The 20,794-nt window shown below is 34.9% G+C and overlaps 1 protein-coding gene across 3 annotated transcripts in view; it reads left to right on the plus strand.

The window, feature by feature from the left end:
- Positions 1–20,794, plus strand: part of KIF20B (kinesin family member 20B) — a 73,466-nt gene that overhangs the window by 44,436 nt on the left and 8,236 nt on the right. For all 3 annotated transcript variants that reach the window (XM_019445040.2, XM_019445042.2, XM_019445041.2), the window contains exons 25-30: positions 8,532–8,657; positions 9,316–9,443; positions 11,092–11,247; positions 15,039–15,215; positions 16,834–16,944; positions 19,476–19,673. In XM_019445040.2, the coding sequence (XP_019300585.2) occupies positions 8,532–8,657; positions 9,316–9,443; positions 11,092–11,247; positions 15,039–15,215; positions 16,834–16,944; positions 19,476–19,673 (896 nt within the window). The remainder of the gene's footprint in view (positions 1–8,531; positions 8,658–9,315; positions 9,444–11,091; positions 11,248–15,038; positions 15,216–16,833; positions 16,945–19,475; positions 19,674–20,794) is intronic.

Raw genomic sequence — 20,794 nt, forward strand, 5'->3', positions numbered from 1 at the left:
AAAATAAAACATTAAACAATGCTCAGTTAAAGGAATATTGATTTCTAGATAATGGCCACTATTTTCTGAAAAACAAAGTCGGTTACATAGGTCACAATGAATGGAATAGATTTCTAGCAAAATCATGTAAGAATATACGTCAAGTAAAACATCTTTAAAATTAAAATATTTTTAAAAAGTTTTTAAAAACCATTAAGTACTTCAGCTTCACATCTTATGTGCTGAATTTTGCTTTTTTTACTCAAATTTTACTTTTAAATTTGAAATGTAAAATTACCTTTGTAGATGATACATCTTTCTATTTGTGATATTATGTGCATTCCTCTACTGCCCATCACTCATCCCTCAATCTCTTAGTTGTGTGGTTAGTAGAGCTGGGATTTGAACGTAGGTCTGTTTCATTCTTAAGTTTCAGATTCTCTTCACTAATTTCATGCTATTTGTATTTGGCCAACTAAAAAGAAGGGGTAGGTCAACCAGATTATTTGTTTAGATGATTTGGACATTTGTGGGATTAACTAGGATCAAATATTTGAGTGTGTGTATGCATAAATATGCTGTGTATATATCTGCACACTGTCCTATTTTCTCCTGCCTGCCTTTTTAGGCTTTTGTCCCTTAACATTTCTTATTTCTATAATGCTTTTAGGGATTTTCTTTACTTTGACTCTTTTGTCATTGTTGATAAATGTGAATAGATCTTAGCTATTCTGAAAAAGCATGCCCTTGGACCAGGATATAGTTTCTATCATATTTTAATTTTTCCTCTCATTGCAGAGTATTGAGAACTGTGGCATAGGCCCATTTTGACAACTTTAATCTGACTTCCATGCTCTTGAAACTTGCTCCCAAGTCGCTTATAACCTATGTATTTTCAAATCTATTAGCTTTTTGCAATTCCTCCTTTCCTTTGTCCTTTCTTTTATTTTGGCATAATTATTCACTCTCCTCCTTTTCCTCCTTTTCATTTTTTATGTAGCATTTATTGTGTGTGAGTATATTTTTTTCTAAATAAAATGGTAAATATGTAGCTTCCCCCCTTTTGAGACTTGTCTCAGCTGTTGTGATATGTTCTGTACCAGTTGCTGCCTGTCTCTCAGAATGAGCCTCAGCCACTGTGGCAACTTTCCTAATGAAGGCCTCATCCTCTTTGTTCCTTTTGTTTTCTCACTTGAGAGTTCATTCACTCCTGTGATTTCATTCCCCAGCAAACACAAAGGGCATTTTCACTTTGGCTTCTATATGTCCATTTAAACACTGAGTACCATTTACTTAGATATCTTAGTATAAAATTCTTGTTTTAAAAATTGAGCTATAATACCTAATAATTACCTTTTAAAAGTGTAATGCTGAGTGCATTTTAGTAAATTTACAGGGTTGTACAATCACTATCATTATCTAATTCCAGAACATTTTCATCACCCAAAAAAGAAACCCTATACCCATTAGCTGTCACTCCTCAGTCCCTGTCATCTACTAACATACTTTCTGTCTCTGGCTTTGCCTGTTGCAGACATTTCATGAAATGGATGCATACAATATATGGCCTTTTGTGTCTCACTTCTTTCCCTTAGCATGTTTTCAAGTTTCATCCATACTGTAGCATGTATCAGTACTATATTCCTTTTTATGGCTGAATAATATTCCATCATAACAAATATACCACATTTTATTTATATATCCGTTGATGGACATGGGTTATTTTTACTTTTTGGCTTTTATGACTATTTGTGTATAAATTTTGGGGTGGGCATATGTTTTCAGTTCTCTTGGAGATATATATCCATGAGTGGAACTACTGGGTCATATGATGATAGCTCTGTGATTAAGTTTTTGAGGAACTATGAAATTTTCCCTCAATGGCTATACCATTTTACATTCTTACCAACAGTGAATGAAAGCTCTCCAAATAGTTACCAGAATTTGTTATTTTTCATTTAAAAATTTATAGTATTAGTTTCCTAGGGCTGTTCTAACAAAGTATCACAAACTTGGTGCTTAAGACAATGGAAGTTTCTTTTCTCACGGCCCTGAAAGCAAGAAATCTGAAGGTATTGATAGGGATATGCTTCTTTTGAAGGTTCTGGGGAAGAATCTTTCCTTGTCTCTTCTGATTTCTAATGCTTGATGGCAGTCTTTTGTGTTCATTGGCTTATGGCAGCATAACTTCAGTCTGTCTCTGTTTTAACATGGCCATCTTTCTGTTTTTTTTTTTTGTTTGTTTGTTTGTTTTTTAGTTTTTTTAATGTTTTACTTATTTTTAAGACAGAGTGTGAGTGGGGATGGGGCAGAGAGAAAGGGAGACACAGAATCTGAAGCAGGTTTCAGGCTCTGAGCTGTCAGCACAGAGCCCGACGCGGAGCTCGAACTCACAAACTGTGAGATCATGACCTGAGCCCAAGTCGGATACTCAACTGACTGCCCCATCTGGGTGCACCCTTTTTTTTTTTTTTTTTAATTTTTTAATGTTTAATTTATTTTTAAGACAGAGAGAGAGCGTGATGAGTGGAGATAGGGAACATGGCCATCTTTCTTATGGGTGTGTCTGTATTGGTGTCTTCTCCCTATGTGTCTCTGTCCAAATTACCCTCTTCTTAAAAGAAGACCAGTCATATTGGATTTAGGGCCCACTCTAATCTAGTTTACCTTATTCTTAACTTGCTTATATCTGCAAATACTCTATTTGCAAATAAGGTCATATTCATCGTAGGTGGCCATGAATTTTGTGGGGGGGACACTATTTAACCTAACATGCAGGTAGGTATAAAGTATTATGTCATTGTGATTTTGATTTGCATTTCCCTAATGACTATTGGTATTGAGCATCTTGTCTTGTGCTATAGGCCACTTGTATATCTTTGGAGAAATTGAAGTCCTTTGCCCATGTTTCATTTGGGTTATTTGTCTTTTTATTATGGTGTTGTAAGACTTCTTTATATATTCTGGATACATGACTTATCAGATAGATTTGCAAATGTTTTCTCCCATTCTGCGGGTTGTTTTTCACTCCCTTGATTGTGTCCTTTGATGCATAAAAGTTTTGGATGAAGTCCCATTTATCTGTTTTGACTGATTGTATTTTAGGTATCATGTCTAAGAAACTGTTGCTTAATCCAAAGTCATCTGTGTTTTCTTCTAAGAATTTTAAGCTTTTAGCTCTTATAATTAGATTTTTGATTCATTTTGAGTTAATCTACTTGAGTTATAGTTTTGTATATGGTGTAAGGTAGGGGTGTCTAACTTAATTTTACATATGAAGATTCAGTTGTCCCAGAACCAATTTTTGAAAAGACTCTTCTTCCCCCTACTGCATTGTCTTTGCACCTTTGTTGAAAATCAGTTGATCATCAATATAAGGGTTTATTTCTGGACTTTCAATGCCATTACCACACTGTATTGTTATTATAGTTTTACAGTAAGTTCTGAAATTAAGAAGTGTTGTTTTGGCTATTTTGGGTTCATTGCATTTGCACATGAATTTTAGAATCAGCTTGTCATTTTCTGCAAACAAGCCAGCTAGAATTTTAATGGAAATTGTGTTATATCTTGAGGATCTCTTTGGGGAAATTGTCAGCCAAATGTGGAACATCTTTTCATTTAGCTAGGCCTTCTATAATTCCTTTCAGTGATATTTTTTATTTTTTAGTGTATACATTTTGCACATCTTTTGTTAATTCATTTCTGTTTTATTCTTTGTAATGCTATTGAAAATGGAATTGTTTCCTTAATACCATTTTTTGGATTGTTAATTGCTAGTATATAGAAACACAATAGATTTAATTATATTTATCTTGTATCTTGTAAACTTGCTGAACTACTTTATAAACTCTAATAGGGTTTTCTTTCTTTCTGTCTCTTTCTTCTTATGTACAGTATCATGTCATCTGCAAATAAAGGCAGTTTTACTTCTTTGTTTTCATTCTTTTTGACTTTTATTTCTTGTTCTTGTTTAAGTGCTCTAGCTAAAACCTCCAGAACAGTGTTGAATAAAAGTGATGAGCGTGGACATTTTTGTCTTATTCCTGATTGTAGGGGGAAAGTTTTCATTCTTTAACCACTATGTATAATGTTAGGTGTTGGGTTTTTGTAGATGCTTTTTATCAGGTTGTGGAAGTTTGTTCCCTTCTTTCTGTTCCTAGTTCATAGAGTGTTTTTATCATTAAAATGTGTTGAATTTTGTCAAATGTCTTTTTCTGCATCCCATCGAGACAATTGTATGGTTTTATTCTTAATTAATTAGGTGTATTGCATTGATTGGTTTTTATATGTTGAACTAAACTTGCATGCCTGGGATAAATCCCACTTGGTCATGGTGTATAATGCTTTTCATATGTTGCTGGGCTTAGTTTGCTGTACTCTGTTGAGGTTTTGCAACTATTTTCATATGGGATATTGGTCTACAATTTTCTTTTCCTATGCTGAAATTTTTGAAGTCTTATTAAATTCTGAATGTGAATGTCTGTGCTCAAACTGCTTTAACTTTCTGGATCTCTGTTACTGATGTCTACTATTTCCATTGTTTAGACCAGGGATTAGGAAATGGAAGTCTTCTGACCAAATCCAGTTTACTGCCTAATTTTTTAAGTAGTTTTGGAACATAGCAACACATTCTTTTGTATTGTCCGGCTGCTTTCATATTACAGCGGCAGAGGTAAATAGTTGTTATAGTCCTTAAAATAATTGTCATCTGACCCTTTGCAGAAAATGTTTGACTATCTTTGCTTTTAGACTTTAAATAATATTGTCTTCCCACACCCTCAGAAGTAGTACCTAAGTTATTTTACTTCTTTTTACTCCTCATATTTGTCCTAGCTCATTGCCAGGTTTTATGTCAAACTCACTCGTATAGCAACACAGCTAGATTAGATTTTTCTAAAACTCTTCTTTCATTGTCATTTTCCTATTAAAATTTTTCAATCCCTTCATATTGCCTACACAAACTTTTACCCTCTAGCTAGGGATTTTAGTCTACCTTTTTCTAGCCTAATATAACTTTTCTGCTCTATCCAGACTAATTTGTTTTGTTCTCTTATTGTGACCTGCTCTATTTGCCTCTATTCCTGTGATAAAGAAGGCAAATAAAAGACCACACATTTCCTTTGGAAATATATGATCTCAAGAAAAATACCCCAGAAGAAATCACTAACTAAAACAATAAGTCTCTACATACTTGGGAAGTTTTGAGAAATTTTTCCATATAATCACACACAGATCTTACTTTACCTTCCCCCCCCCCCGCCCTTTTTAACTTTGTAATTTTATTTTATTTGAGAGAGAGAAAGATTGGGGGAAAGGGGCAGAGAGAGAAAGAGAGAGAATCCCAAACAGGCTCCAATGCTCATCCCATGACCCTGGGATCACAAGCTGAGCCAAAACCAAGAGTCGGACATTCAACTGACTGAGCCACCTAGGTGCCCCTTAACCTTTATTTTAAAAGGCTAAATAATATTACATTTTATTGATATTGATATATCATACTGTATTTAATATGACCTTTTTTTTAATGTTCATTTTTGAGAGAGAGAGAGAGTGGGGGGAGGGGCAGAGAGAGAGGGAGACACAGAATCTGAAGCAGGCTCCAAGCTGCTGTCTGAGCTGTCAGCACAGAGTCTGACATGGGGCTCAAACCCACGAATGGTTAGATCATGACCTGAGGCGAAGTTGGACGCCCAACCAACTGAGCCATCTAGGCGGCACCCCCCCCCCTTTTTTTAATGGGAAAAGAAAATTTTATTCCCTTGAAAGAAAGCCTTAAGTAATGTAATAAAATTTATTAGGATAGAGGAGATAAAACTGATTTTAATATACACTATTGCAAGGAGCGGAGTCCTTCATTGGCCTGAAGACATGGTGTTGATCATAAATAAAACATAATGTCAAAATCTAGTAGAGAATATTATATGCTAATTTAAGGTACAATTTCAATTGCTTATAAAGTAGGAATCCTTATTCCTATTTTTCTCAAATTTTAATTAAGAAATAAACATTTGTGAAGGAATCAGAAAGTAAAGATGACCTGAATACCCTTTATTAGATTCACTGTTTTTAAATATTTTGTCACATTTGCATCTGTCTCTGGCTCTTGTCTCTTTCTCTAATATGCATGTATAAAACTGAGCAACTTGAAAGATATTTGCAGGCATCAATGATACTTTACGCTTAAATACTTTATCATGAAATTCATAAGGTAAGGAATCATCTTACATAAATACAGTATCATACTTAAGAAAATTAACAACACATTTATAATCTAGTGTCCAGTAATATGAACTCTTTTGATGAAAAAAATACTTTTGGTTATTTCAGACATTGTTTTTTTGTTATTATAGACATTACCGTGAATAAATTTGTACAAAAGTGTGGATACATGTAAATATATTTGTAAGGAAAAGTCTTAGCAGTGTAATTGTTGGCCCAAATGATGAGTATTTGAAATTTTGATAAATATTGCTAAATTGCTCCCTAACGTGATTAAACTAGTTTATATTCACAGTAAAATAGTGCATAGAATGCCCGTTTCCCCACATTTTTGCCAGTATCAGGTGTTACCAAACTTCGGACTTTTGCCAGTGTGATATGTGAAACTGCTGTCCTGTGGTTTCATGCTTCTGTAGTTGGTCCGTGTACATCTGGTATATATTCTGAAATAAATTTTAACTATCAATAAGTGAGTATTTCTAATCTGGAGTCTTGGATGGCGTTTATATTTATTTCTCTCCCTGGCCTCGTGTACGTGATACACGTACACGTGTATTTTTTTCTACTTCCTTTTTTTTTTCTACTTCCTTTTTTTTTCTACTTCCTTTTTTCTACTTCCTACTTGTTCACAAATGTTATGTTGAAGCCTTTATTCCTTGAAGCCTTCCTAGGACACCATAGCTCTAGTGACGCTCTCCCCTCAATGCTAAATGCTTGGTTGCTGGCTTATTTGACAGTCATTTATTTAGCTGTGGTAGCTCACGGCTATCTTTAGATAGCAGTGAAGAGATAGCTGTCTCATAGCTGTCCTCATGCTGCTTTATTTCATTTTATTAGTTGTGTATTTCTGGATTGCTTCCTGAAATGAAGTGTATATTATTGGAGGTAGTGACTGATAAAATAATTCTTTCTTTTTTTTAACTGCACCTACCTTTCAAATAATAATAGTCATTAGTGAAATTGTCATTGGTGTCCTGGGACTTTCCTAATTGGTAACTAGATACTAAAACCTTTTTCTTTCTAGCCTTCTAGTTTAGAGTAAAATCTAGGGTGGAAGAGAGAAGGGGTTCTTTGAATAAACTTTTAATTAACTAATTGTATAATCTGAATATATTTGCAAATCATACTTTTTAAAAGAAAGAGTTTAGATAATAATACTAAGACTCCTTTCGATCCTAGGAGGAATTCTGTTTTATTAGCACTCCTGGCAGCTTACATAAATGGACAGAAATACTAAAAATTATTCATATAATGTTTTCTTAGTGTTTTGTCTTTATTTTCTTAATTGCTTTACGTGCACTTTGAGAAGGCCTTTTGAGGTTTTTGTCATTTTTAATGTTCAGTGACCTGAGGTTGAACTGTATGCATCTGGAGGTTTATTACCTCTGGCGTCAGTAATAATAGTTTTGGTAAGTTTTGTAGTAGTGCCCTGCTACAAATGTGGCCGTCTCCAGAGGCCACGTTTTCCTTTTTCCCTCTTTCTTGCAGGCAGCATTAAAATGGAATTGTTTATGTCATTATTGTCATTTTTTAAGGGCCAGAAACAATTTTGGTAAGACTAATAGCACAGTCATTCCTGAAGAGCTGATTTTAAAAATACTAGAGGGGCGCCTGGGTGGCTCAGTCGGCTAAGCGGCCGACTTCGGCTCAGGTCATGATCTCGCAGTCCGTGAGTTCGAGCCCCGCGTCGGGCTCTGTGCTGACCGCTCAGAGCCTGTTTCAGATTCTGTGCCTTCCTCTCTCTGACCCTCCCCCGCTCATGCTCTGTCTCTCCCTGTCTCAAAAATAAATAAAACGTTAAAAAAAAAAAAAAAAATTTAAAAATACTAGAAGTAAATATTTGGCTTTGGAAATTTTTGTAGAAAAAAATAATTACTTGAGATCTAAAAAAAAAAAAAAGTCAAATTGGGATTGAGCCCTTTTTGTTTTTAGGAGGTAAATGTTTTACTTTCAGTTTGATAATATTATACTGAAAATGAATGTTTTGCAAATAATGGTTTTTCTAAGCCCCGAGATTTGTGTTTATTAGTACCAATAGTTTGATATTATAAAAAATTGTTAATTTTATCTGAAAAGAGTTTCTTTTCCATCCATCCATTCTTGCAATCATTCAAGTATCTATCTGTATGTCAGATACCTATTTAGTGCTTCATATCTGCCAGTACTGTTCTAGGCATTGAGGTACAGCAGTGAACAAGACAAAGCTTTTATGTGGAACTCAGATTCTATTTTAGTTAATAAAAGTGTATTTTAATTTTAGAAGAACTCAAGAAAAATTGGATAGTTAGATGTACATGTTAGTAGTTTCTAAAATGTTCTCCTCAAATTTTTAGATCTAAATGTTAAAGAGAAAATAATTGAAGACATGCGAATGACATTGGAAGAACAGGAACAAACTCAGGCAGAACAAGATCAAGTGCTCGAGGTGAAGTTAGAGGAAGCCGAAAGACTGGCCACAGGTAAAACATGGTTGCTTAAATATCTCAAGGTCTGTATTTTCTTCTCTGTATTTTCCTAGATTTCTTTCCCTTTTAGAAGGAGTTGAGTATAATAAAAGTATTGGCGTGTTTTCCGAATGTCCTATCACTTGCTGTTTTCCATTGTGGTGAAAATTGTTTTGTCTAAGTAAAATTATATGTAGTAAAGAAGGAATAAGGACACTTTCATAATAACTGGATGATAGCTTGTAATGTTTCCCAGACGTAAGAATAAATTTCTCAATCGAGTTTCACCTCTGTCCAGCTTTTTAGTATCATCTTATATGTTTATGTCAGTGAATGCCCTGATTCTATCCTTCAGAATACCATCACGGTTTATTTTATTTTTTATTTTTGAGAAGTTTCCTACATAATTAAGGTTAAGATGCATTTAACACTGTATACTCTGAACACTATTCAGTGGGTTCTTGAGAGGTCCTTGTACTTTCTCTTCTCTAAGAATTTGGATTTGGTAAGAACTCTTAAAAATGAAGTCCTTGGAATTGGCTCTGTTCTCATCTGCGTTTGTGTTTTTTCTTCTGGGTTCTGCTGATTCTTGTCTGTATCTCATGCCACAGGATCTCTGTATGGTATAACTTTTTCATATGCTTTAAAAAATAAATTTATGTTTTCAAATTAGAATTGGAAAAATGGAAGGAAAAATGCAAAGATCTGGAAGACAGAAGTAATCAAAGGTCAAATAAAGAACTTGAGGATAACACAGATGTACTTAGTGAAAAGCTCAGTAAGCTTCAGGATGAGTTACAGGTACGATTTTATGTGTGTATGTATCTCTCCATTGTATTTCTCATGAGAGAGAATTCGGCAAATAGTTTATAATTAATTTAGATATGGGTGAAATACTCCTGGGAAATGTTTAGCATATAGGTATAATTTTTCAGTATACATTGAAATGACATGGCGTGGAAATTCTCAAGATACAAATCACCGTTAGTGCCTAGGAAAATACAGTGGTTGGGTGTTCATTTTTATATTCTATATATCTAATTCTTAAATCACAACTTCTTATGTGTTTGTACCTATTTTTCTACTCCTTAAGCTTCTGAGTCATCAAATTCTGCGGTGGGGAAGAGGACTGTTAGGAAGATTATTTTGTAAATAATCATTTTAATTTTCAGTTATGAAGTTGGAAAAGAATACAGTTGTGTATGTGGACACTGGAATATATTTGAAACTGCATCATATAGAAGATACTTTGTTTTGTGTTTATATTTTTCCCATGTTCAACTCTAAATACTGTAAGGCATACAACATATGGGGGAAATATTTTTCTAATGGGGTTTACCAAATACTACTTAAAATTTTCTACATTGATTAGAAAGGACTGGTTTTAAAATTGAAGAAAGCATAATAATGATTTTAAAAAGTTGGCTGTACCTAAATGGTTTTCTTAAACTCATGCTACATATATAATCAGATACTGAATAAATAAAGAATATTTTCTTTTGTTAACTGTTAATTTGTATTCTAAAATTTACCCTTGCTGTGGGGAAAACCCCAAAGCAGCTAAAACAAAGTTAATACTGCATTATTTATGAAAAAATATATTAACTATATTGAGAATGTTCATATTAAGTTCATATTGGTTTATTTTATGTTGTCCTCAAATGACGTAATCACATATCTTAGATTGTAAACTTTCTAATTCTGGAAAGGAAATTACTTCAGTCTAGCTATTCCCAGTGTTCCTCAAATTAATAAACGTCCTGTTGTACAAGTTGTTTTTTATTTGGCATCCTGTATACCCAGGAATATTTTATTTTTGATATCATGCAATCAGAAATGTCCATCATGGGGGCCCCTGGGTGGCCCAGTCAGTTAAGCGTCCAACTTTGGCTCAGGTCACGATCTCACGGTTTGTGGGTTCAAGCCCCGTGTCAGGCTCTGTACTAATAGCTCAGAGCCTGGAGCCTGCTTCAGATTATGTGTCTCCTTCTCTCTCTGCCCCTCCCCTGCTTACACTCTCTCTCTCTCTCTCTCAAAATAAATAAATATTAAAAATTAAAAAAAAAAAAAGAAATAACCATCACAAACCAACTCTTTTTTTGTTTGTTTTGTTTTCTGGTGTTTAGAAAGACTTGGGTCTTTGTAACTCTTTCAGAAATAGAAGTTGTTTATTTCTTCTTAAGGTCACTGATGAAGGAGAGTCCTTAAATGGACTTCATAGCAAAATAAAGTTTATAAAATGAAGTCCATTTAGAAAAGGAAACCAGCAGCATTCATTCTATAATCCAAAATAAACTCTGTTCTTATCATTGTTTAATGAAAAATGCTTATTTTTAAGTTTCAAAAAGGTAAAAAAAGTGATGGGTTATATGAATATGTTATAAAAATACATTTACCGACTATTACTTATTCAGCATGTGATAGTTGCTTGTACTATTTATATATATAGGACTCTGAACGTAAATATAAAGCTGATAGAAAGAAATGGCTAGAAGAAAAAATGATGCTTATCACTCAAGCAAAAGAAGCTGAGAATCTACGAAACAAAGAGATGAAAAAATATGCTGAAGACAGAGAGCGTTGTTTAAAGCAACAAAATGAACTGGTGGGTAACAATATACTTTATCTTTGATGTATTTTACCAGCTTTCTTTGGTTTGTTAAATTTATCCCTGGGGTTCTTATCAGTCTTTACATGGCTGCCTGATTTTCTTGGCTTTTTTAAAAAAGCAGTCTATTTGTAAGATGACTTTTCTGTCCCAATTTTGAAGTTCACTTATGTTCTTATTTTAACTTTTTTCAGTCCATTTAGCAGGTTGGGAAAATGCCTAATTACATCTCAGTATCTGGATACAGAACTTAAACGTCTCTTCCTTTTGATTGCTACAGTGGTGATCCTTACTATATTATAAGATTTTGCATTTTCAACTGTAGATTCTACTAACATGGTGTGTGTATTTTACCTCATAAGCTGATTTTATCAGGACTTTTAAAAAGTCAACCAAATAGTTTCTAGAAGACCTACAGGTAGAAATGACCTTCAGTTTTACATTGACCAGCTGTAGCTCTTACAGCATTCTATCTTGGCTTATTCTTCCCCTCCTATTTTAATTGACTGCTTAGTATGTTTGGCACCTTATGTTGCCAACAGAAAAAAAAGAAGTTAAAAGGCATCATTGGTCCTAGGAAAACTCTTGAGCGACATATTGACACTATCTTTAAATGAAAACCTCGTTTTCTCTTTACTATCATAGTAACTGCGCAGTATCACATTGTCATTGCTGGTATTTTTTTGTTTATGACAGAGTTTTATAGATAATAGCTAAGCTTTCCTATAAAAATAGGATGTTAATTTTCCATAAGGTAAGGGTGATTTTCCCACTAAATTTTTAAAATAATTTTACCTTTTTATTTTGAAATCATTTTATTTATAGGAAAGTTGCAAAACTTATACAGAGTGTTCCTGTACACTTAACCACTAACTTCTGATGTTAGCACCTTACATAACAACAGTACAAGGATCAGCACCAACAAATTAACCTTATTGCAGTGCTGTTAGCTAAATTGTGGACCTTATTAGAATTTCATCAGTTTTCCCACTAATGTCTTTTTCTGGGTCCAGAATCTCATCTGGAATACAATATGACATTAGTTGTCATTTCCTTAGAGTCTTGACTCTTTTGGTCACATGCTAAATTGTGTGAGGCTAACACTTGTCGTTACTGCGGCTCTGAGATGGTAATGTGTTTCATGTGCCAATTCCATGTGATTGAAGGTATCCTCAGGAAGTGGTGGGTTGAGCAGGATTCTGCTGCTACATGTCTTAAAAGGAAAGGTTGCTTCTAGTTCTCTGCTCCTGTTCCACAGCCCATCATTCCTTCCTGGGCAATAGTAAGAGGCAAGAAGTGAAATCAAAACTGCTGGCTTTGAGTCACTCCAATTTAAAAACAGGAATCAGGGCTATTTTCTTTCTCAGTCAGTGGTCCCAGTCATTGGCAGCAATGCTAGCAAGGAAACCTACTTTGCAATCCTTGAGAAAGCTAGCTTCCTTCTTTCTCCCATACATTTCTTTACCATCATATCTAGGATGTATGTTTCTGCCATTTTAAGGTATATAAATAGTTAATTTTTAAAATTGTCACATATAATACAGTAAGTAAACAAACAGTAGTTCGGGAAATATTTGTAAAATCAGTATCTACTTAAGTACCATCCAGTTCAAGAAATAGATTACTCCAGAGGTACCTCAGAAGGGTCCTCTTCTATTTCTTTTTTTTTTTTTTTAATTTTTATTTATTGTGAGAGAGAGAGAGAGAGCGCGCGCACGCAAGTAGGGGAGGGGCAGAGAGTGAGGGAGACAGAATCCTAAGCAGGCTCTGTATTGTTAGCACAGAGCCAGATGCGGGGCTTGAACTCAGGAACTGTGGGGTCATGACCTGAGCGGAAGTCAGGAATGGGATGCTGAACTGACGGAGCCACACAGGTGCCCCAACTATTGGGTCTTTTAATGTTGTACTTTAGTTTTGACCATTTTTGAATTTTATGTAAATGGAAATGTATGGGATGCATTTATTTGTACTTGGCCTCTGTCACTATTATGTTTGTGAGAATTATTCATGCTACACGGAGCTGGAATTAGTCCATTGTCTTTGCTGAACATTGCAGTGTATGCATATACCACAGCCTGATCATTTTAATGTTGAAGATATGTGTATTATTTTCTGTTTTGAGCTATTATGAGTAAATTCTCTTATAAACATTTTTTTACACATTTCTTTCAGTGCACATGTGCATGCGTTTCTATTGCATATTTACCCAAGAACAGAAGTGTTGGATGATAGGGTATACATGTGTGGGACTCTGGTAGAATGTCAGGTTTTCAAAGTAGCTGGACCCATTTATATTCTAGTACTGGAGTTGCTGTATATTCCTACCAACATATGGTGGTGTTGGTTATTTCTTATGATTTTAAGGTGCTTTTCCCTGAGTACTAATGAAGTTGAAGGTTACATACAGGTCCCCTTGCCTTTTTCCTATCTGACTGTTTGGCTTTTTCTACTTGATACATAGGAGCTCCTTATACTTTCTGGATAGAAGCCCTTTGTCATCTGTTTCAAGTGCCTTTCTTCAGTCTCTGGTTTACTTTTTACTCTCTTAATGCCTTTTTATGAATATAAGTTCTTAAATATTCTTCAGTTCATTTTCCCAATCTTTTCCTTTATTAACCTCAAAGACATGAAGATGTTCTCATACCATTTCCTGTTAAGGTGTTACCTTTCATATTTTGATTCTAGTATTGAGTGTTATGTTGGAGTGAGTGAGGCATCCAGATTTTTTTTTAATGTGGATTACCAATTTTCCTGGTGGTATTCATTGGAAAAAACTGTTTCTTTCTCACTGCTCTGCCACTTTTGTCATAAATCAGTTGGCTAAGTGTTAATTTTTGTATATGGTATGAGATTAGGTCTGGGTTTTTGTTTTTTGTTTTTTGTTTTTTGTTTTTTTTTCCCATTTGGCTATTGTAAGCAAGCAATCTTTGTTGAAAAGACTGTTCTTTCTTTGGCATTATTGTAGAATGTCCGTTGACCATGCACTTAGGAACCCTCTTTTCTGTTCCACTGATCGCAGTGTATTCCAGTATCACACTGTCTTGATTATCAAAGTAGGCTTGAAATGACAATGTGTTTGCTCCTACTTTGTTCTTCATTTTCAAAATAATTTTGACTATCCTGGATCATTTGCATTTCCACATAACTTTGATAGTGAGCTTTCCCGTTTCCACACACACTCACACGCATGCACACATGCATACACACATGTGTACCTGCCTGGATTTCAATCAGAATTGCTCTGAATCTATAGATCTGTTTAGGGAGGACTGATATCTTAACATTATTGAGTCTTTTGATCACTGAGCACAGATTATCTCTCCATTTATTGAAGCATTTTTAATTTCTCTCAGCAGCTTCTCATGTTTAGGTCTTGCATGTATTTTTGTTACTTCACCACTATTGCATGGTTTTTGAAGACACTGAAAATGATATTTTAAATTTTCATTTCTCTATTATTTGTTGCTATTAGTTTTGTCATTTGTTTTACTGTAATTTTACCTCTCACTTCCAAAATATTGGGGGAAATGCTAGTATTAGTTTAAAAGCCATAATTGTTGAAAGAATTGAAAGAAGTGACCAGTAAGCTGATTTTTGAAATGAGGTGGGATAGTGATAAATACAGCATGTGGACATTAAATATATTTAAAGGCATTATGTATTTTGTTTTACAAGTATCTAGCCAAAACCATGTAATTTGGAACATGTCTTATTCATGGTTGTGTTATTTCTAATAAAAATTTCAAAAAATTTTTAGTTTTATAACATTTGCTCCATTTTCTGGTTAGGAAATACTTACAGTACAACTGGCAGAGAAAGATGATAACCTTCAGAAATGGCGAGAAGAACGCGATCAACTGGTCGCAGCTTTAGAAATACAGCTGAAGGGACTGCTCTCCAGTAACATACAGAAAGACAATGAAATTGAACAATTAAAAAAGATCACATTGAAGCCTTCTGAAATGGTGAATAGAATCTTATTCTTTCTGTGCCTCTTTTTATTGAACATAGGAATTTTTCAAGATAATTGATTAACTCTTAGAGGACAAAAAAGTAAGTTTCAATAGATCACAGGGGTATCAGAGTTTGAAAAATTATTTGGATAGTTTTCATGTATTTCAGGTTTTCAGAGTTTATCATTATGACTGACTTGTCAGTGACCCACTGAGAAATAGTACTTTCTGAAATATTTTGGTCATATTTTCCAGGTAGAGTAATTAAAAAATAAACAATTTGTGATTTAGTCCCTAATCTACCTTTAAAATGTGGAAATGTGATTCAGTATTAGTCTTGGTAATATTTAAGTACTTGGGCCCACTCTAAGTTTGCTATATAAAGGTATGAATTGTTTTGAAAATAAGCACAATGGTGAGTCATTCAGGAATTACTTTTGTAATGTTACCTTGGGTTGGGAACCCTGCATGGAGAGAGGATTGCATTTCAGAGGATTGTTACTTCCTGGTGAAATCAAACATCTGAAACTAGTCTTTCCAGAATAAATGATCTGCCTCAAAAATCTGCTTCTCTAAAGCCTCCAGACTATAGGAAAATGAATGTGTGTGCCTGTCTGTCACAACAAAAGACTTCATGATTCTAAGAGGAAGACTGCTAAAAAAAGAGGTAGTAATATGTGGTATAAATAGCATAGACTAGAAACTTAGAAAAATTGGGTATCTGTTGCTGTCATTGTGGTTTTGGGATCTTTGGGAAAATCACTTATTATATCCGAACTTATCTAAAACAGAGATAGTAATGTCTTCCTAATAGAGTTGTGAAAATTGAAAGTATTTGTAAAACAATTAGCGCAGTTTTTAACGCAGTGGAAGTCAATACATGCTGGTTGCTTTCCGCATTACGGATTCAGTGGATTCTTTTTTATTTGGCAATAATGGGTAGATGGCATAAGAGATAAATTTATATTTGACTTCTGCTTTTGATGGCAGTGGTGAGAAGTCCACCACTGTTAGAATTTTACCGAGTTTAAAAATGTAATCTGATTCTTCTTTATAGATCCCTTAAGTAGGGTTTAGGAGTAGAACATACCCTGTAACGGAGAAAATGGGATGAAGTGTGCAGCAAGAGAAGGTTTAGCTGTCAATATGGTCTTTTCTCCCTGGATACCACAGTTCTATTCTCAAGACTCCTCTAGTGTTTCACAATGGCGTTATCAAAGCAGTTGGCGTTCCAACACTTCAAGCTTAGTGTAGACCTTGGCCATGTCATTTAACATCTCTAGGTCCCTGTTTCCTCATTTAGAAAGTAGGAATAATGATTCTTGACAAATCTAGCTGAGAGAGTTCCAATGAAAGTAAAATGAGAGAATAAACGTAAAACACCTTGGAAATTAAAAGTGATTTTTCAGATTTCTCTTCCAACCAGACTCAGAGGCTGGCAAGTTGCCCAACCTTTCCTGAGTCTCTGATGATGAAAGAGAGGAGGAAGGAGAGTTAGGTGGTCATTGATGAAGTCTTTAATTACTTCCATGTTATAATCCACCCAAATCTTGATTTTCTATTCTTTAGGTGAAGTGTTTTAATGTATTTTTGGTTACAGTGGCTTGTTGTTTTGTATTTCCGTACTTAGGAAGAACAAGATGTGGATATCAAGCTTAGACATACAAGTTCAGTGGATCCTGGCAGAGTTGAAACTGAACCTCAGTCAGCAAGTTTTGAAATTTCTAGGAATGATGTAGAGGTAGGCATTTGGTAACACAGTCTACTTTTTTACCCTCTTTACCAGTGAGCATTAATTAATAAATAACACTTGCAAGTGTAATTTAATCAATTGTTAGTAGGTGCCTTGCCATGCAGTTAGCTATATGTGCTCTTGGCTGTGGGAAGGAAAACCTAAAGGCTTTTGAGAAGTGAAATTCTTTTGGGAGATTAGATCCCCAAATGATATTAATCTCTCAAAATGAAACTTACTGCAAACAACAGATCTGTTAATATAAACAGACTTGGTGGTCAGAAATAGGAAATCCTACAAAAGATAAAATATGATTTGTCCTCATAAGAGGTCCTTTTTTTCTTTTTCTTTTCTTTTTTTTTTTTAAGTTTATTTATTTTGAGAGAGAATCCCTGTCAGAATCCCTGACAGCAGGCTCTGTGCTGTCAACGTGGAGCCTGATGTGGGGCTCAGCCTTACAAACTGTGAGATTATGACCTGAGCCGAAATCAGAGTTGGACACCCATCCAGTGAGCCACCCAGGTGTCCCAAGAGGTCCTTATAATAAGCATTCTATTCAAATAGTGGTTTGGGTGGTTTTTTTTTGTACCCATTTAATAACTTTGTTACCAAATCTCAGTAACTCATGGTGAGTTTCCTTAATTTGCAGTGGGTTTAGGGTTCTGTGAATCACTTTGGATAATATAGAGATTCTCAGATTATATATGCAATAGATAAAACTTTTATGACACTTAAAGTTTTGAAGATGAAATTCCTTTTTTTACGTTTATTTTTTAAACACAATTACTGGGAGCATTCAGTATTGGGAAACTTGCTAAACACTGAGGTTACAAACACAAGACATTGCTGTCCTCAAGGAGTAAAAAATCTAGTAAAACGGATACATAAATGACTATTTGTTTGACTTTATCTTATGGGCTAAGACTCATGAAGAGACTGCTAAGAAGGAACCCTGCCTGTGGAGGGTATGATGAATTTTGCCTGAGTGGCTGTGGATGTGGATTAGAGAATGTAACATCACACTGAGTCTTGAAGGTGAATAGAATTTTACCAAGCTGAGAATAGGAAGAGAAGGGCATTTTAAAATGGAGAAATGGCATGACGCTTTTTTTCTCTTGGCCTTTCTTTGATAGTTTTTGGTAGTTTCAAATAATTAGCATTGACCTTAGAGACTAAGATCATATCATTTGAAGTAAAGTTTGGAGTTGATTCATAAATAAGATTAATCTTGATTGCAAAGGCAATTATTTTTTTAAAAAATTTTTAAATGTTTATTTTTGAGAGAGATGGAGACAGAGTACTAGTGGCGAAGGGGCAGAGAGAGAGAGGGAGACACAGAATCTGAAGCAGGTTTCAGGCTCTGAGCTGTCACCACAGAGCCTGACGAGGGTCTCAGACTCCCAAACTGTGAGATCACTCCCAAACTGTGAGAGTCGGAGCTGAAGTCCGACTCTTAACTGACTGAGCCACTTAGTCACTCCTGCAAAGGCAATCATCTATGGAACATTTCTTTATAAATTTATATTGCTGCCCTAAAACCTCCTGATTCCAATTCCTATTAAGAGTTTCAGCAGTTATTGTATATTCCACGGTTTGGGGGGAATGGTATTGTTAATGCTATTTTGTATATTTTTTTTGCCTTCATGAAATCAATATGCTCTATTGTCTTAAATATAGGTTTTTTAAAAAAAATGTTTACTTTTAAGAGAGAGAGACAGAGTGCAAGCAGGGGAGGGGCAGAGAGAGGGGGGGAGACACAGAATCTGAAATGGACTCCAGGATCGGAACTGTCAGCACAGAGCCCAACGCCGGGCTCGAACCCACAAACCATGAGATCATGACCCGAGCTGAAGTCGGATGCTTAACTGGCTGAGTCACCCAGGCGCCCCAATATGCTCTCTTGTCTTAAAGTCTGATAAAATGATTCATTCAGGTAGTTGATGGTTGATTCTGAGGATAGTTGATTCTGGGAGCTTAGCTGGACCTACATGCGGCCTCCCCCTGTGCTTGGGCTTCTCACAGCACAGTGGCTGGGTTCTGAGATAGGGGAGTGTCCTGAAAGTTCCTTTTCCAAGAGGACAGGGTGGAAGGTACAAGCCTTCCTCTTCCTCTTACAATCTTCCTCTTATGGTCAAGACTCAGAATGATGATGTTATTTCCACCACATCCTATTGGTTGTGGAAGTCATTAATAAGGACAGCCCAGATTCAAGGAAGGATTGAGACTCCAACTCAATTTGTTGGAGTCCAACAAATAGGAATTGAAATCAGGAGGTTTTAGGGCAGCAATATAAATTTATAAAGGAATGTTCCAAACAATTTGTTACTCTGTTTCCCTAGATTTTAATATACCATGTATAAATCTGGAGAGGGCAGGTGGTAACTCCATCTTTTTGTACTTGCTGTGGTAAATTTGACCCAGAGCACTTTTAATGTTTCCAATTCATTGTCTTTGATGGGCATTTGAAAGAGTTAACTCTTTGCGATTCATAAATTCATATTCTGCAAATAAGATCTGTGTTCTTTTTAATTCTGTTGTAGGATGGCTCTGTAGTCCTTGACTCTTGTGAAGTGTCAACAGAAAATAATCAAACGACTCGATTTCCAAAACCTGAGTTAGAGATTCAGTTTACACCTTTACGGCCAAACAAAATGGCAGTAAAACACGTCGGTTGCGCCTTACCAGTGACGGTTAAGATTTCCAAGGCCCGGAAGAGGAAGAGTAATGAAATGGAGGAGGTAAGTACTTAACTAATGAGTGAATTTAACAAGCAAACCTTAAGCTCAGTTATTATATAGTTAAACTATTATACTGTCCTCCTGTTCACAAGCACTGCTGTTAGAGACCAAAATTATAATTTATGGCACATTTTATATTCTTTAAGAATATTATTATAGTTTAATAGTCCTCAAACAAAAAGCTTGTGGTTATTAAAATATATGGCTTACCTCTTGTTTCATTGAAGATTTGATAGATCAAGTGATGGTGGATTTCACTGGAGAGCTACTTCAGTATACCAGTCCTTTTCAAACTTAGTGACTCCCCCTCCAGTAGAAGAGAGTTGACAAAGAAATTAGAGAAACTGAATGGCTAAACTGCATGAGTATAATCTTTGTTATTTAACTAAAATCTTTAGGTCTCTATGGTCATAGTAGGTTTTGGAAGGGAGACTTTTTCTGTTAGCCAGTATATTAAAATTTGGGCCTCTATTTAGTGGTAGGATAAAAACTTTTTACTTCTTCTTACTAAAGATTTCTGATTGTAGGGTTACCAAACCTCCTGCCATCTCCTAGCCAAGCAGGTTTGGCCAGTCACATAAACTTCTGCACCGCAGTTTTCTTCTTTTGGAAATACAGGATTAGAGACAATATGTTTAAAATGCTTATTAGCTTGTGTTCCACATGTGGTGGATATATAATAAATGGTCGTATTTATTTTAACAGTAACTTGTTTTAAATTTAAAACTAATTATAAACTCTCTAGCACAATAACTTGTTCTTCAACTTTTTTTTTTTTTTTTTACCCCTCTAAAGAGTAGTATATTTTCAAGCTGGTGGAAGGGCAGAAATAGTATTAACCATACTCCTGAGGCTCTCTGTCAGGTAATAAATTTGCCAAGTGAATATTATTTAGCATATTTCCTGCTACACCTAGAACACCTTTAGTGAATGTTTTGTAGAGTCTTAACTTTGTATTCAATATTTAATTTATATTTAATAAATTTTAGATAACTTTAAAACAGTAAGTAGTTTCATTATGATCTGTGTGAAGCTGACTTTTCCTTGATTCATTGTTTTCGAAGGAAAAGGAAAAATTGGTTGTGTACTCAGGGTTAAAACACAATTATTTTTTTCATTTT

The sequence above is a fragment of the Panthera pardus genome, unplaced genomic scaffold (assembly GCF_024362965.1).
Source record: "Panthera pardus isolate Hobbes unplaced genomic scaffold, ASM2436296v1 HiC_scaffold_22, whole genome shotgun sequence".
Classification (NCBI taxonomy): Eukaryota; Metazoa; Chordata; class Mammalia; order Carnivora; family Felidae; genus Panthera; species Panthera pardus.